This window comes from Vanrija albida (assembly GCF_041260175.1).
Source record: "Vanrija albida strain AlHP1 chromosome Unknown contig_3, whole genome shotgun sequence".
NCBI lineage: Eukaryota > Fungi > Basidiomycota > Tremellomycetes > Trichosporonales > Trichosporonaceae > Vanrija > Vanrija albida.
Window position 1 is genome coordinate 2,012,624 of NW_027191422.1, and position 15,230 is coordinate 2,027,853.

The window sequence follows — 15,230 nt, forward strand, 5'->3', positions numbered from 1 at the left end:
AGGGGAGTCGCCACAATGGGTGGTGGGCAGGGCCACCATACTATGCGGCCATGTGTCGGTTTTGGTGGTGACGCAGACGGCACAAACACGACGACGGACGGCGAATAAACCTACGACGACTCCACCACCGCAGAGTTTATCACCTCTCACCATCCCCATCACACCACCACCATCATGCCCGACGAGCGCACGCCCCTAGTCGGCGGCAGCACGTCCGTCGCCTCGGGCTACGCCACGCCGGCGGTCGCGCAGCCGCCTGCCGTGGGCCCGGACACGCCGCTGCAAGAACGTGCGGCGCAGCTGCTCGCCTCTGGCGGGGGGGACAGCGCGAGCCTGCCGTCCATCGACTTGACGCACGAGCTCGCCTCGGCTCTGTACGCTTTGCACGTGGTCGAGCGGCACGACCGCGCGCGGGGGAGTGCGCGCGCCGCTGCGTCGCGCGCGTCGGCGACGGCTAGGCAGCGCGCGGCGCTCCGCGACCACGCGCTCGCCGTCCTCGATCAGGCGCTGCACGGCGAGCAGCCGGACGAGAACAAGGACGACGACGAGGACGTGCTGGATCTCAACTTTGGCCTCATTATCGAGCCGGGAAACTGGACCACGGGTGGGTATCGACGCAGGACGGAGGCGGAGGAGGGGAGGGGGGGTAGTTACTAACCGGCCCCAGTCGCCGCCCTGCTCTCCCACCACACCACGCCCGGCGCCGTCCTCGCCCACCCCCTCATCCGCGCCGCGCTGCCTCGCGCCTGGAGCCGCCCCCGCCGCACGACGGGCCGCGGGCTCCGCGTCATCCTCCAGAACGCCGTCACGCCTGCGTGAGTAGTCTCACCGCCCAGGGTTAAGTCGCTGACGTCGGCCCTTTGTTTAACCTGTAACGTCGTGACATGACCGTGGACGCTTGTCTTGGCCATCATGATGCTCGGCGCTGTGTGCGACGCTATGCCACACCGACTCGATGCGCCGCCGACTCGCTGCTCATCCGCGCCCCCGCCCACAGCCGCGCACACGTCCTCGAGCTCGTCGCATCCCTCGTCTTTGTCGCCCTCACGCTCGTCACCGCCCTCGTGCCCGACGTCGACGTGCGGCCCGACACGTCGGGCCCGACCACCATCGTCTGGTCGGTGTGGGCGTGGGCCTCGTTCCTTGCCGTGAGTGGCGGTGCAAGCTGGCGCTAACCCCCAGTCAATCTTCGACACGGCGCACAACCGCCGCGGGCCCAGCAGCTCGTCGCGCATCGTGCTCCTCCTCCCGGCCCAGCTCGCCGGTATCCTCCACCCGATCCCATTCACCGAGGGCATTGCCGTGGCGCTCCGCACACTCGCCATCCCGTTCAGCACCCTCGCCGTGGTCCTGCCCGCTGCGCCGGCCCTCCCGCTGCTCTTCCCCGCCCGCCTGCTGCCACTGGCTACGATCCTCGCGGGTATCCTCGCACGCGGCGCGCGTGCCGCGGCGCTCCTCATCCCGCTCGCGGCCGGCCTCTGGGCCCTGTTCGCCTACGCCCTCAACGGCGATGTTTGGAGAGCTGGATCGGTGTCGGTCAACGTGACGACCGGGCCCGGCGGCCCAGTGGAGGTCGGCGTCGCGCCGTTCGAAACCCGCGTCGCGCTGTTCATCACGCTCGTGCTTGTTATCGGCCTGAGCGCTGGCCTGTCGATTCTCCGTGCCTTGGCCCCCAGTAACGAGCTGCACGACGGCACGTGGGAGGCCGAGTACGGCCCAGATATCGGCCACGCCTCGCGCCGCGCACTCGCCGCCGCCGTTGCCCGCTACCTGCCGCCCTCGCGGGACAGCGCGCCGCCGGCGCCGCCGCTGCCGATCCCGTTCAACCTGCTCATGGTGCCGCTCGATGTCGCTGCCGGCGTGTGGCGCGTCATCCGGGGCGAGCCACCGTTCCACATCCGCCGTGCACGCGGCTGGCTCGCGCTGATCATTGTCGCGACGCCATGTTTGGTGCTCGCGCCGCTGTCCCATCTCTTGCCGTACTGGTAGAGGCTGTGTTTTTAGGTGCTGTGTGTGCTGTATGAATGTGTCGTGGTGCTGGGGTGGGCGGGCAAGGGGGGGTGGTGAGTGGTGGCCCTGGGGCGAGGGCGGGCGCGTCGGTGTCGCGCTGTCGTTGCCCGTGGCCGTGGCCGTGGCCCTTGGCCCGTGTCCCGATGCGATACGTGTATGCCCGGCAGGTGCGGCAGGTGCGGCAGGCTGCCCGCATCGCGGTGCACGGTGCGCGTTGCAGGGCGTGCGGCGGCGTCGCGGTCGCCGAGGTCCAGTCTGGACCGAGCGAGGTACCGAGGAAAGCGAGAAAGTGGGTGCCGGGGGTACGACGTCATCCACTTGGCATGTAGCTACCGGCCCGACCTCGACTCGACGTGCGTTCGTTGGTTGGGTATAAGGCCGGCCGCTGCGACGACCTGTGCCAGAACGCAACCCAATGTCCCCAGCAGCATAGCATGCCCGACGACTGCCCCCCCTCCGCCGCCTACACCATGCCCGCTGCCTTCGAGCCCGCCGCCGAGCCCGAGCTCGTGCTGTACGACCTCGCGAGCGTGCACGGCGTGTGCTTCTCGCCCGTCGTGTGGAAGATCCGCCTGATGCTAAACTACAAGCGCATCCCGTACCGCACCGAGTTTCTCGAGTTCCCCGACATCAGGGGGGTGCTGGAGCCACAGTACGTCCCCCGCCCCCCTACCCTCCTGACGCCAGCATCGGCCCGCTGCCCGACGGCGAAAAGTACACTGTCCCGACGATCCAGCACCTCGCGTCCGGCACGTGGCTGATGGACTCGCGCGCCATCGCCCGCTGGCTCGAGGACACGTACCCCGCGCGCCCCATCACGCTCACCTCCCCGCTCAGCGACGCGGTCGTCGGACTCGCGCGGGCAGCGGGCATGGCGGCGCAGTACAGCCTCGCGCCGCGCGAGCCGGCCGTGCTGAGCCCCCGCAGCCGCGCCTACTTTGTAAGCATGGTCGAGGGCCTGCTGGGCCACCCGTTGGGCGACCTGCTGCAGAAGGAGGAGGCGGCGTGGGCCGCGGCCGATGAGGGGATGAAGGAGGCGAGCGAACTCATGATGCGCAATTGCCAGGCTGGGCCGTATACCGAGGGCGAGCGGCCGTGCGCCGCCGACTTCTTTGTGGCTGGCGCCATGGCGAGCGCGCGGGCTATTCATGAGGGGACTTGGGAGAGGGAGTATGCGTACGAGGGGTTTGCGAGGGTGTATGACGGGCTGCGGCCGTTGATGGAGCGCGGGAGTTGGTAGGGGGGTTTAACTGGGGCCGGGTATTGAAATACAAGGGACTATGGATAGCAATGCAGCGTGTAGCTGCGACTGGACGTCGCTGGCGGCGGGGGGAGGGAGCAGCGGGGCAAGAGGCGCGGTGACGATTAGATTGCAAGTACCACGGCGGAGCCACAAGTGGGGCCATTGACGCCTTGGTCTGCCTCGGTCCGTCCCTTCCCTCCGACACTGCGCTCGGGCAGGGCGACGCAGACATGTCTGCGTGTAGCCTCGCCTCGTGCCCCAGTGAAAGTCCACACACCGACAGCGGCAGGCATGGTACGGCGAGCTCGACTTCGTACAGCGGTGTGGGTGGTGCGCCACATGCTATCCCGCCAACTGTCCCGCCGACTCGTCGCACAGGAGGGGGCATACTTTGGTCTGCGCGTTCGAAACAGTGCCACGTTCGAAGCTCGCACCGGGCTGGGCGTCCGCTGGCAGGTGGCCGGGGTTGGGAGTGCGAGGAGAGAAGAGACGAAGGGCGAGCAAGTTCCCGATAGCGAGCAACAACCTCGTACACTCACCACCACACAACCACCCCCTCTCCCCATTCCACTCCCCCGCACTCCCATGCCACCCACAACACCGATAATGCGTCCTGGAAAGACGAAGCGAGCCCAAGACTCCCCCGGGACGCGGCAAAGACCCGAAACAGGCTCCCCCCCGCGCCACAGCGCACGCTTAACCACCAACGCCGGCCCGCAGCCCCCCTCGATGCACCAACACGATCCAGAACGAGCATCCATCACTCGTGCATGCCATCGCCAAGCTACACACCCCTATCCCTCAGCACGGCGGAGAACGATGGATGTGACCCCCACCCCCAACCCGCCCAGGCCCGAGTGCCACACGCCCTGCGCTCCGGGCCCCGGCTCATCGCCACCGCCCTGTCGTCATCACGGTCGATCCTCCATCGCCCTCCGCTCCTCCAAGTACTCATCAACACACACCATGACCGCCAACGCACCGCGCACCGAGGAGCAGCTGCGTGCGCTCGTGTCCGAGTTTGAGGGGTACAACTTTGCCGACGACGCGGATTTCCGGGTACGTGGGCTGGTGGGGCCGGCTCGTCCCCCCGCCGACGCCCCCCCCCCCCCCTTCTCCCCCCTCCCCGCCCGCTCGCTCGCTGACGCTCGCTCGCTCGCCCGCAGGCCGGCGTCCCCGCCGTCATCCGCGCAGCGCGCACAGAGGGCCTGAGCGCCGCCGCGATCGACACGGTCATCGGCAAGGCCCAGTGGTTCTACTATACTCGGTGGGTCGTCCCCTCCCTCCCGCTAACCCGCGCAGCAAGGCCGGCGTGTCCGTCCCGTTCGAAGACTACCTCCAGTACCGGAGCAACGAGACCGAGTCCCTTCCGTGGCGGCACAGCGCGAGCGTCGACGGCGAGGAGGAGGCTGCGGCGCCAGCTTCCGACCTCAGCTTCAACGAAGTCGTCCAGCTCATCCAGGCCGGGCGCGCGTCCGAAGTGCCCACCATCCACGTGCCCAACGAGCTGAACGGGCAGCCGGCCAGCGTGTCCAAGCTCGAGGCGCGCCCCAAGCCGTGGGAGAAGGAGCCGGCCAGCGCCGTCCCGAGCCTGCTCGTCAGCGGCGGCGGAGACGGGCAGCCCACGACGCCGCTCGGCAACCCGCCCGGCGTGCGCACCCCGCTGCCAGAGTACACGCCGTAGGCGGGTCCGTGGCCGCCGCGTTCGTAGACATGCCGTATCACTGTACATTATGACAATGATTGCAATGGCGGGTGTGGGGGCGGTGGCCTTACTCCGGCTGCCTGAAACTGACGTTCTGTCGATCTCTCCCTCGGCCTCAGCTCCACGAGCCCTTGCCTCACCCAGCACCCGTCTACAATGCTCATGCTCGCTCACCCCCTCCGCATGCTGCGCATGCTCCGCTCACTCATACTCCTCCACTCGCGCCGCATGCTGCGCATGCGCCGCGGCGCTCGCTACGCTCGCTCGATCGGGAATGGGTACATGCAGTATATCAAGACGACCAACACCCGGTCGCTAGTCGCCTCGGCCCTCGTCACAACTCTACCACCACATCCAGCTGCACGCTTAAACGAGCTGGTGGATGAGCTGCGAGATGTGCTGCTCACGGTCGCCAGTGTCACCGCCCTGGATGTAGGGGGTGAACTTGCGGTCACGGAAGCCACCAGTGGGGTTGGAGAGCTTGAAGGGCCAGAGAGCCTGGGTGGCCTGCTTGAAGTTGGGGCCAACAGTGGCAATCTCGTGAACGAGGTCCTCAATGCAGATGATGCCGTACTTGCCGAGCTGCTGCTCAATGATGGCGTTGTCGGTGATGGGGATGCGCTGGCCGTTGACCTTGGCGTAGCCGCGCTTGTAGACAAGCTCGCGGATGGCCTTGAGGTTGGGCTCACCGTAGGCGATGTAGGGCGAAACGAGGCGGAGCATCTGCTCGGTAGCCTTGGTGACGCGGACAAAGACACCGTTGTTGATCTGGAGGAGACGGAGGAGCTGGAGGATCTTCTTGGGCTTGGGGGCAAGCTTGGAGATACCCTTCAGGCGGACAACGAAGTAGACCTTGGGCTGAGCAGGGACGTAGTAGTCACCCGACTTGCGGGCCTCGCGCTTGAGGCGGATCTCCTCACGCTCCTTGGCGTTGTACTCCTTGACGTACTCGTCGGCGCGCTTGAAGATGACCTTGCGCTTGGCCTTGAGGGCCTGGGGGGTGTTAGCCAAAGTTTACAATGGTTCAAACACGCCACGCCTCGTCGAGAGATGGATTCAGCCCCGAAAGATGGTTAATTACAGGCAGCATTGTCGAAGCTAGCCGTGGTCCAACGAATGTTGGTCTTTGCATCATTGTAGGGGGGCGGCAGTGCCTCCCCCTACTATCCCTCTTCCCTCACACGATCACACCGTGCCAGCAACTCACCTTGCGGGCCTCAACGGCGGCAGCAAGCTTGGCCTCACGAGTGGCCTCGTTGGTGCGGCGCTTCTTGAGCAGGGTCTCGGGGACGGCAATCTGCTGTGGGGGTGTTAGTTGGCTGCCACAAATTTGGCCGAGGCTGGGAGAGAATTTGAGGTTTGGTCGAGGCTTGGTTTCGGTGTGCGCGGGCGATGTAGATCGAGAGCGGCAGCGTCGAACAGCGCATGGTCGTTGCGTAGCAGTGCCCGCGCATGCTCGACGCTGGCCGCCCTCGCTCCCAACACCACCACGGTCGCTCAAGTCGACGCCTTGCCCCGACCTCAAATTTCTCCCATTCCTCGGTGTGCTCGCGGTGTACTCGCCTCGACGCTGGGGACGCTGGGATGGTCGTCAGTCCATGGCCTAGTCGTGCGCTTGGTCGTCGTCGCCGAGGTCTACTCACGTAGTGGCCACCATTTTTGAGATGTGTTGACGGTTAGAGGAGACCTCTGTGCAACAAGGACAAACTACGAGATGGGCGGCTGCGTGCTGCCAGGGGAGGACGACGGGGGGACTGGGTGGGCGACGGCGGCCAGGCAGAGCGGACTGGGCGGCCACTTCAGAATGTTCAAGCGGGAGTATTTTCATTTGGTCTATGCGGAGCCACACGGCGTTATCGAAAAATTCCTAAAGGAGGGGGCGAATAACGGCCACGTGGGGAATGCATTGCAACGGCGTGCTTGTACCTGAAACAGAGCCCATGTAGCAGTGGTGCTTGTATCTCCCCATTGTGATGCACGCCGATGGGGTGGACATCTGGATGCATTCACTGCATGCACTGGTGTTGAGATTGGCATACAGCGGGCAACATCTCTGTCCATCGATATTCACTTGCTTGTCAAGATGGCAAAGAGATGATGCGCACCAGCTCTCCGCGCTCTAAGCTGACAACAACATTGGACCCTGGATCGACGGCACGGAGAGCGGCCCCACTCCGCCCATCTCGCGCCACACAAAACTCCGCCCAACGCGCCGCTAATCCCGACCACCGTAGCGTCGACTTGGCTGCGTACGGTGAGTGTCGCCGGGGTTGCTGGCTGCCAGTGGCTGCTGGCTGCTGCTGGCTCTGCCTCCTCCCTCGTGCCCTCGCAGTGGCTCGCTCGCCCGCCGCAACATCGTACTCAACGTCGTCGAGGCTACCACTCTATCCTTCAACAACATCCAAAATGGCTGAGATCGAGCGTGCCTACCGCAAGCAGCACCTGTTCCAGAACGCCAAGTCGAAGGGTGAGCAAGAGCGCCAGCGAGAACAGAGGACAGAGTGCTGACAGTCGCGTTCTCGCTGTCATTATCGATCCCGACTTTACCACGAACCCGACATGTGCTCGCCTGATCTCGACGACTTGCTCGACCCGTCCTCTCCCTCCGGCCTCCCCATGATCTCCTCGACGCTGCCGTGCTGTTCGCTGCGTTTTCCGCGCTCTCTGGCGACTCGTACATCGCAATTCAAACTTTTCGACATTGCGTACGACTTGGCGCTGTGCCCTCTACGACTCGTGCAACTCGTGCCATCTCGCGTCGACCTGCTCCCCCACTCGGTTCACACCTACAGGCGGCAAGAAGGTCGCCACCAAGACCAAGCGGTGGTACAAGGACGTCGGTCTCGGCTTCAAGACCCCCACCGAGGCCATCAACGGCACCTACATCGACAAGAAGTGCCCCTTCACCGGCGATGTCTCGATCCGTGGCCGTATCCTCTCGGGTGTCGTCCACTCGACCAAGATGACCAACACCATCATTGTTCGCCGTGACTACCTCCACTTGTGAGTGGGCGAGGGCTGCAGAGCAATCCGTGTTGGAACTAACACCCCCCAGCATCCCCAAGTACCGCCGTTACGAGAAGCGCCACAAGAACCTCGCCGCCCACGTCTCGCCCGCTTTCCGTGTCGAGGCCGGTGACCAGGTTACCGTTGGCCAGTGCCGCCCCCTCTCGAAGACTGTTCGCTTCAACGTCCTCCGCGTTCAGGCCAACAAGGCCAAGGGCTTCTCGAAGTTCTAAGCCGGTTTAGGGCTTGACTTTGGGAGTGTAGGATTATGCATCGGCATTTCGACGAGGCGTGGGTGCTGATGCAGCGGAGGGCAGGGCGGTTGCAAGGAAGAGGACGCGAGGAGGGGGAAGGGAGGAGGTGGATATGAGGACTTGGTTGGCGGTTGCCTCGAAGGGAACGTCGCCACGCCGTCCCGCTGCAGATCTGCTGCAGATCGTGCTGACGGTCATGCGCATGGGTTGGGGTTCTGGACGCGGTGGACGATTCAAGGGCGTCGTAGGATGGGATGGGCTGGGACATGACTGGAGGAGTGGCATTGAGGCGGAGGGAGCATACCGTGTTGCAACTGTTGCCATGTCTCGCAGCCTTGCACGTCTCGGAGTGGACCAACGCCGCGTAATATGCCTGCCCCGCTTGTCTACATTCTGTCTTGTGCTGTTCATGCTGTGCCAGAGGTTGCATGTGTCCCCATGTCTGCACTGGAGCAGGCCACACGACTCTTTAGAGGACATTGGCACAGTGACAGACAATTTCTGGTCGTGATGTGCAATAGGCACGCCAATCCCCGTTTCCGACATAAGGGGCCTATTTGCCCCGGTGCACGCCTACCGCCCAGACGTGGCCATGACGCTGTCGCTCACCGCGTCTCGTACCGCCCGTCACCGCCGCCGTGTCGAGGTCATCCGCAGCTCACAACAGCAACGCACAACACCCACCACCCAACCCACGCACAATGCCACCACGAACAGCCCGCACCCCAACGCTCGAGGCGCTCCTCCCGCCCATCCTCTCCAACCTGACGTCGGACCCGCCAAACCCGTACAGCGCGCACCAGAAGGCGCTGACCACCACCGCGCGCCTCGTGCACAGCGGCCACGGGGCGCTCGCCGTCGAGATCCTGTTCGCCGCCGCGCGCGAGCTGCTCAAGCTCGGCGAGGCGGGCTCGGGCGTAGAGCTCGGCGTGCGCATGGTCGAGGTCATGGGGCAGACGGGCGTGCCTGTCGACGAGAAGTCCAAGGGTGGGGTCGTGGGGAGGGGGAGGCGCGCGCTAACGACGCAGCACAAGTCCAGCAGCTCCTCGCCCTAACCCCAGCAAAGGGCAACTGGCGCAAGAAGCTCGCCGACGTCGCCGTCAAGTGGTCGGCCGCCGGCGGGTGCCCCACCGGCGACCCCGGCCTCCACCAGTACCTCGGCGAGCTGTACCACAAGGGTGAGCTGCTGTGGGGGGTTACGCTGACCCCAGACCGCCTGTTCGTGCCGGCCGAGGCGCACCTCCTCGCCAGCGGCAAGCGCGACGCGGCGACGCTGCTCGCCGAGCTGCTCTTCGAGTGGTCGGACAAGGGGAGGCAGGACCCCGGGCCGTACGCGGTGAAGGGCACGCTCCCGTGAGTCGGCCCGCCCTCCCCTCAGCCCCAGCTCACGCCGCAGCTTCCTCGCCCAGTCGCCGCCCAACGTGCTCCCCGCGAGCGCGTTCCTCACGCGCTTCCTCTCGCTCCTCCAGTCGCCCGGCTCGGCCTCGAGCGGCATCTTCCTCGGCGCCGCGCCCGGACCGACGCCGTCGGACGCCTACGTCGAGCTCACGACGTCGCCGACGCTCAACTTCCTCCAGCTCGCGCTGGCCACGGTCGAGCGCGCGCCGGCGCCCGGCGTGTCGGGCGTGCAGGCGCGCGGCACGGACGGCGGCGTCGCGCGCGACTGGCAGCAGCTGCTCGCGCGCTACCGCCGCATCGGCGGCAGCGACGGCGTCCTCGCCAACCCTGATGTCAATGAGGTGGGTAGGGCGAAGAGCACAGCTGACGACCCAGGCCCTCGAGCACATCTCGGCGGCAGTGTTCCTCATCCCCCAGCGCAACGCGGGCCAGAACGACCTGCTCCAGAACCTCATGGGCTCGCTGTTTGGCGGCGGCGGCGGCGGGCTGCCGGCCCTGGGCGCGCGGTAGGGCGTCGCCGGGCGTGTAGGGTAGGCATATGCACTTTATAACTGGGCGGTGGAGGGGAGGTGACGTTGCCGTCGTCAGGCGCTCTGCGCAGTATGATCCACGCCGCATACGGCCCGGGGATCCATGTCGGGATCAGCAGCGACTACTTGTTTATGGAGCTCGCAGCCCACCACCATGCGCACCATGCACGCTTGCGCCGTGCGCACCCCCCGCGCCCAAAAACATGATGGGAGTGGGGTTCGAACCCACGATAGCTAACGCAATGGAATCGGCGTCCCCTCGGACGAAGTGTGACACTTGACTCCACCCCCTTTGACCTCTCGGGCATCCCACCGGCGCGTCGGTGCGCCGCGCGGTCGCGGATGGCTATGGGCGTTGCGCCGTTGCGCTGGCTTGAGGCTGGTGCGAGACGCGTGGCGGTGCGAGAGGTGGCGTTGCTTGTGGCGGGCGGTGGCAGATGGCCGTTGGGGGTTGATGTCTGGAGTTGCGGGTGCGTTTCGAGCTGTGCAGGGGGTGGGCTGCGCTGTGCGCTGCTGCTCGCTGGCCTGTTGGCGCCTGCGTCCTGTGCGCCGTCGAGTCGTGCACGCATGCGCGCTCACGTAACAGCTGCAGTGCTCGTGAGTGTTGGCATCGACACTACACCAGTACACCAGCTGCCACGTCCTCGCTCGCCGCTCGCTCTACTCGCTCTCTGTACAACTGCATAAACATTTCAATTTACTTCTGTTACTTCTGTTCACAACATGCTCCTTGCTCCTTCTCCTTCGCTTTGCTACATGGGCACCCCCGCCCCTCTTCAACCCTGGCCTCCCCCTCACCCGCTCGACGAGCCGAAAGACAACTTGAGAACGCAACGCCCGGAATGTGCGGAAGCGGAACGAGACTCTATGACGCGACGGTGACTATGCGTGGTGGTCGGGGGACGGGCGCTTAGACGTGGAGGTTGGACTTGGGCTTGTTCTTCTCGGCCTTGGCAGTCTTCTTGGCCTCCTTGTGCAGCTTGGTAATGTTCTTCTTCCAGTTGACTGGGGGTGGTTAGCAAGGCTGTGGCGAGGGGGGAGGGAGGGAGGGCCGGCGACTGTGTTGGAGGGAGCGAGGCACTGCAGCCAGAGCCCACGCCCGCCCGCCCGGACGAGGCCGTGCCGTCACGGTGCGGGCCGAGTCGAGCGAGTGTGGGGAACTGGGCATTCTCAGGGCAGGCGGCCGGCTAAATTGCCTCCGCTCGCTCCTCGTTGGCTCGTTGCCCAAAAGGGTCTCGCCAGCGTGGGACAAGTCGACGACGACGCCAGGCGGCATGCCCAAGGACTTGGGTGAGACGACGTCGAGTCGATGGGGGGACCCATGGGGCAAGCCAGGCAAGCCAGTGGCCACCCCCTTATCGATAGCACCCAGCCAGGGGCATCGCGCGAGCACCTCACACGACGACCGACGACGCAATAACAACAACAATACTCACAGCACTGCTTGCACTCGTTGTTGGCGTGCGCCTTGCACACGTACGAGTTGTCCTTGGCGTTCTTGTAGTAGGCCGGGAGCTCGAGGGCCGCGCGCGGGAGGGGGTCAAAGCCCATGACGGCGTCGTTGTCTGCGGGGTGGGTGGTCAGTGACGTCGGTGGGGGTCGGTCGGGCCAGCGAGGAACATGGACCAGCTGGCACCGACACGCCTCGACTCACCCTCGCGACCGTCAAAGCCACATGGCTCGCAGACCTCCTTGCCGTGCTCGCAGAAGAGCGCGTCGTTGATCTCGACTGGGGGGGGGGGTTAGGGGTGCTCGACGAGAGGTGGAGAGCACTCACTGGACGCGACGGAGCTGGGGCAGTGTCAGCGTGGATGCATGGGGGAGGTGTATGGTAGGGGGATAGGGGCGGGGGACGGGGCAGCTGCGCACGGCCGCCAGCGCGTCACTACGGGATGGGGGAAGGAAGGGACGCAGCGTTGCCACTCACTCAGTGGGCGAGGTACCGAGGGCGTCCATGATGAGAGAAGGTGCTTGTGCGAGCTGGGCTACGAGGTGGGTGGGCTACGAGTGTAGGGATGCTGGGGAACAGTCACTGAGAGTGAGTGGATGGAGGAGAGAGGCCGAGTCGATCCGGATCGCGGTTATATAGTAGCTTGGGGGGTGGGTCGGGGGGTGGGTGGCCTGGTGGGCGGGGTGTTGCCTTGCGTGTGCGTGTCCTTGTGCTCGTGTCATGCGTGTTACCGCTCTCTACCCACCGTCATGCCGCGCTAGAGCTCGTCCTCGCGCCCTCGTTGGACACTGCTGATGATTAACAAGCCCCCCCACCTCGACACTTGTTCATGTGACCACATCCTCCTCAGTGGGCCGGCCGGCCTTAAGTGGGACCCGCCACAAACGCCCAGGTGGGGCCCACTTAACGAACCTTCGGCCGCCCCCTGCATGCCCTGCTTCCCCATGCTTTGCGCGATGACGCATGCAGCTGAGACCGTGATCGCGGGGCGAGGAGGGCGTGAGTGAGATGCATGCTGTGACTAGGTGCGTGTAGGTGGGTGTAGGTAGGTGGTCGCCATCGCCATCATACGCGCCCCCGCGTCGCGTCGTCACCCCCTCGTCGCGCGTCGCGCCGTTGCATCCCCGTGTCGTCGCCCCGTGTCCGCCTCTCGCTGCGCTCGAGTGCCCCGCTACAGCTCCCACCCCTCGGCGAGCTGCTCAGGCCCAGCCGCCTCGTTCCACACCTCGCGGCGCACCAGGCGCGCGACGTACTCTCCCGCCGCGAGGCTGCTCGTCAGCCCCGGGCTCGCAAAGCCCATGAGCTCGACGAGGCCACGGCGCGCAGGCGCGTGGCGGACCACAAAGTCGAAGAAGCCGCTGCCCGGCGCGGCAATGTTGGGCCGGAAGCCGGCGTAGTCGGGAGTCAGGCGGGACGCGTCCACGCCGGGCAGGTACTCGCGCGCCGCGGCGCCGATGGCGGCCAGCTGCGCCTCGGAGGCCGCGAGGTGGCCCGTCCAGTAGTCTGGGTCGGCGCGCGAGTCGGCGTCGGTGCCGAGCGGCTCGGCGTCGGGCCCGAAGCGGACGTTGCCGTCGAGGTCGAGGGTCTGGGGGTTAGTTGGGGGGGGAGGGGGAGCGGGACTCACAAGGTGCGTGCCGAGGTGGTCGAGCGTGCGCCCGGGGCACGGGTAGATGAGCCGCTGGATGTTGGACACGCCGGGGCCCTTGTACGACATGTAGTTGCCTGGGGGGGGGGAGGTGTAAGCTGAGGTCTGGTGCGGAGGGGGGAGCGCCGTCTGTGTGGGCCTGTAAGGCCGACGCCGCCGCATGCCGCCTGCCACCGTACCCTCGCCCTCGCGCGCTCGCAGCCTGCGGCTACTCGCAACTCACCCTTCGAGATCCACATCCCCAGGCGCTCGCTCTCCGGCACGAGGTTCTCGACCACGCTGAGGCAGTTGAGGCCAGCCGCGTCGATCACGACGTCGGCGCGTACGGCCTCAACCTCGCCCTTCTCGCCGTCCGGAAGCCCCTCCCACCCCGTCTCGAGCTGGACGACCCAGCCGGGCCCGTCGATTTCTTTATCGACGCGCACCACGCGCGTGCCGGGCACGATGACGCCCTCGCCCCGCTCGTAGTTGCCAGCGCTGAGGCCGACGCCGACGCCGGGCGCGTGGGCGAGGTAGTCGTCCTCCTCGATCTCGCGGGCCAGGCTGTCGACGAGCCCGGCCGAGTCGACGATGCCCGTGTCGGGCACATACAGCGCCGCACAGACGTCGGGCGAGAGATCCGGCTCCATGTCCCGCGCCTCGTCGCCGCTGAGAAAGTAGGCGGGGATGACGCTGTTCGGGTGCCGGGCAGACACCTCGCCGCCCGTCGAGAAGGACGGGTGCTGCGTGTGCGTGTTCAGCTGGTCGAGGTACGGGATCTGGTGCTTGTCTGTCGCGACGATGAGCTGGGGGCGTTAGCTGCCGTGTGCGTGCGAGCTCGCCCGGCTGGCCCACCTTGCCCGTCTTGCGGTGCCGGATGTCGAGCGCCGCCGCGCGCTTGTACAGCAGGTCGCGCCCACGGATACAGAAGCGGCTCTTGAGCGACCCGACGGGGTAGTAGATGCCCGAGTGGATGACTTCCGAGTTACGCGCCGTCGTTTCCTGGCCGAGCAGGCCGCGGCGCTCGACGACGAAGGTGGTGCGGTCGCGGCCGGCAGTGTTGACGAGCCCCGCGGCGACGGCGAGCCCGACGACGCCGCCGCCGACGACGAGGTGGTCGATGCTGGTGGAGGGGGCGAGGAGGGGGTACTGGGTGCGCAGGCGCGCCGCGTACGATGCCATGGTGTGTGTGGGGGGAGCTGGAAGGTCGATGGTCGACTTTGTACTGGCCCTCGGTGGAGGTGGAGGCTGCGACGCCGGGCAGAGCCGATCGGCTCTGACCCGACTGGGCGACGCGACCGGGTGGGCTTTGCGGGGGGGTCAAGCGACTGTGCATCAAGCGACGGGGCGGCTGGGTGCCCGAGATTGCGAGATTGCAGAGATTGCGTGCGGCGTGGCGTGCGGCGTGCATGAGAGGGGAGGGAGGGGGTCCGGCCAGGCGAGGCATGGGCGCGCGGCTCGGCAACCAGCGGTCGGCGGCTGGGCGTGTCCTGGCACTGGCCGAGGCAGCATGCATCCAAGTCGGCCTGGAAGAGTACGTTGTGCACTTCTGATGCTATGGCCCGTTCGTCATTAGGATCGAGGTGTGAGGTCCAACGTGCTGGTCCAGCCAGTGGCCAACACCCCAGCCGCTCGCCCAGCCCAGCCGCAGCGGTGCATTCCGCTGGCTCGTTCCCCCCCCCCCCCCGGAGGCGATGCCACTCGGCGTCTTGTTACATGCAGCATCCAGCATGCCCTATCGATAAGTACTGCACCGCCGCGCACGACACGGCCTGGCAACATGGCACTGCAGTGGGTCGGATGTGGCACAGTGGGGCGGACGACCCCGCGGCACCAGAGCCCAGCGGGCATGGATTGTGTCAACCCCTCGCCGTGCGCGGATAACACTAACTGCGGGCATGGGTGCGAGGCCGCTCTGCCCATCTCCCGCGCGCTCGCGACGCCCAGGCCGGCTGGCTTGGCTTTCGTGCCGCAAGCTGTAGGCTCAGCCTGCTGCAAGCTCAGCCCGCT

At 66.3% G+C, this 15,230-nt stretch overlaps 8 protein-coding genes and 1 non-coding gene across 9 annotated transcripts; 5 read left to right on the forward strand and 4 right to left on the reverse strand.

The window, feature by feature from the left end:
* Positions 1 to 174: 174 nt before the first annotated feature.
* Positions 175 to 1,989, forward strand: Q8F55_004059 (uncharacterized protein; the record flags this gene model as incomplete). The annotated part of the gene is made up of 4 exons (XM_069352583.1): positions 175 to 604; positions 668 to 815; positions 998 to 1,148; positions 1,183 to 1,989. 4 exons carry the CDS (start codon positions 175 to 177, stop codon positions 1,987 to 1,989), a joined length of 1,536 nt encoding a protein of 511 aa, XP_069210001.1.
* A 491-nt stretch (positions 1,990 to 2,480) lies between these two features.
* Q8F55_004060 (uncharacterized protein) lies at positions 2,481 to 3,250 on the forward strand (the record flags this gene model as incomplete). The annotated part of the gene is made up of 2 exons (XM_069352584.1): positions 2,481 to 2,629; positions 2,698 to 3,250. 2 exons carry the CDS (start codon positions 2,481 to 2,483, stop codon positions 3,248 to 3,250), a joined length of 702 nt encoding a protein of 233 aa, XP_069210002.1.
* A 969-nt stretch (positions 3,251 to 4,219) lies between these two features.
* Q8F55_004061 (uncharacterized protein) lies at positions 4,220 to 4,937 on the forward strand (the record flags this gene model as incomplete). Its single annotated transcript, XM_069352585.1, has 3 exons — positions 4,220 to 4,312; positions 4,420 to 4,520; positions 4,556 to 4,937. The coding sequence occupies 3 exons, from the start codon at positions 4,220 to 4,222 to the stop codon at positions 4,935 to 4,937; spliced, it is 576 nt and encodes a 191-aa protein (XP_069210003.1).
* A 387-nt stretch (positions 4,938 to 5,324) lies between these two features.
* On the reverse strand, positions 5,325 to 6,615 carry RPL7 (60S ribosomal protein uL30; the record flags this gene model as incomplete). Its single annotated transcript, XM_069352586.1, has 4 exons — positions 5,325 to 5,951; positions 6,166 to 6,258; positions 6,522 to 6,537; positions 6,602 to 6,615. 4 exons carry the CDS (start codon positions 6,613 to 6,615, stop codon positions 5,325 to 5,327), a joined length of 750 nt encoding a protein of 249 aa, XP_069210004.1.
* A 749-nt stretch (positions 6,616 to 7,364) lies between these two features.
* Positions 7,365 to 8,197, forward strand: RPS11B (40S ribosomal protein uS17; the record flags this gene model as incomplete). Its single annotated transcript, XM_069352587.1, has 3 exons — positions 7,365 to 7,425; positions 7,751 to 7,961; positions 8,014 to 8,197. The coding sequence occupies 3 exons, from the start codon at positions 7,365 to 7,367 to the stop codon at positions 8,195 to 8,197; spliced, it is 456 nt and encodes a 151-aa protein (XP_069210005.1).
* Positions 8,198 to 8,919: 722 nt separating this feature from the next.
* On the forward strand, positions 8,920 to 10,126 carry Q8F55_004064 (uncharacterized protein; the record flags this gene model as incomplete). Its single annotated transcript, XM_069352588.1, has 4 exons — positions 8,920 to 9,205; positions 9,247 to 9,571; positions 9,615 to 9,957; positions 9,992 to 10,126. 4 exons carry the CDS (start codon positions 8,920 to 8,922, stop codon positions 10,124 to 10,126), a joined length of 1,089 nt encoding a protein of 362 aa, XP_069210006.1.
* Positions 10,127 to 10,350: 224 nt separating this feature from the next.
* On the reverse strand, positions 10,351 to 10,460 carry Q8F55_004065. Its single transcript has one exon. It is a non-coding gene; the product is annotated as a tRNA-Leu (tRNA).
* Positions 10,461 to 11,056: 596 nt separating this feature from the next.
* Q8F55_004066 (uncharacterized protein) lies at positions 11,057 to 12,102 on the reverse strand (the record flags this gene model as incomplete). Its single annotated transcript, XM_069352589.1, has 5 exons — positions 11,057 to 11,151; positions 11,583 to 11,711; positions 11,801 to 11,875; positions 11,924 to 11,937; positions 12,074 to 12,102. 5 exons carry the CDS (start codon positions 12,100 to 12,102, stop codon positions 11,057 to 11,059), a joined length of 342 nt encoding a protein of 113 aa, XP_069210007.1.
* A 665-nt stretch (positions 12,103 to 12,767) lies between these two features.
* Q8F55_004067 (uncharacterized protein) lies at positions 12,768 to 14,402 on the reverse strand (the record flags this gene model as incomplete). The annotated part of the gene is made up of 4 exons (XM_069352590.1): positions 12,768 to 13,181; positions 13,221 to 13,318; positions 13,465 to 14,026; positions 14,076 to 14,402. The coding sequence occupies 4 exons, from the start codon at positions 14,400 to 14,402 to the stop codon at positions 12,768 to 12,770; spliced, it is 1,401 nt and encodes a 466-aa protein (XP_069210008.1).
* Positions 14,403 to 15,230: the final 828 nt, after the last annotated feature.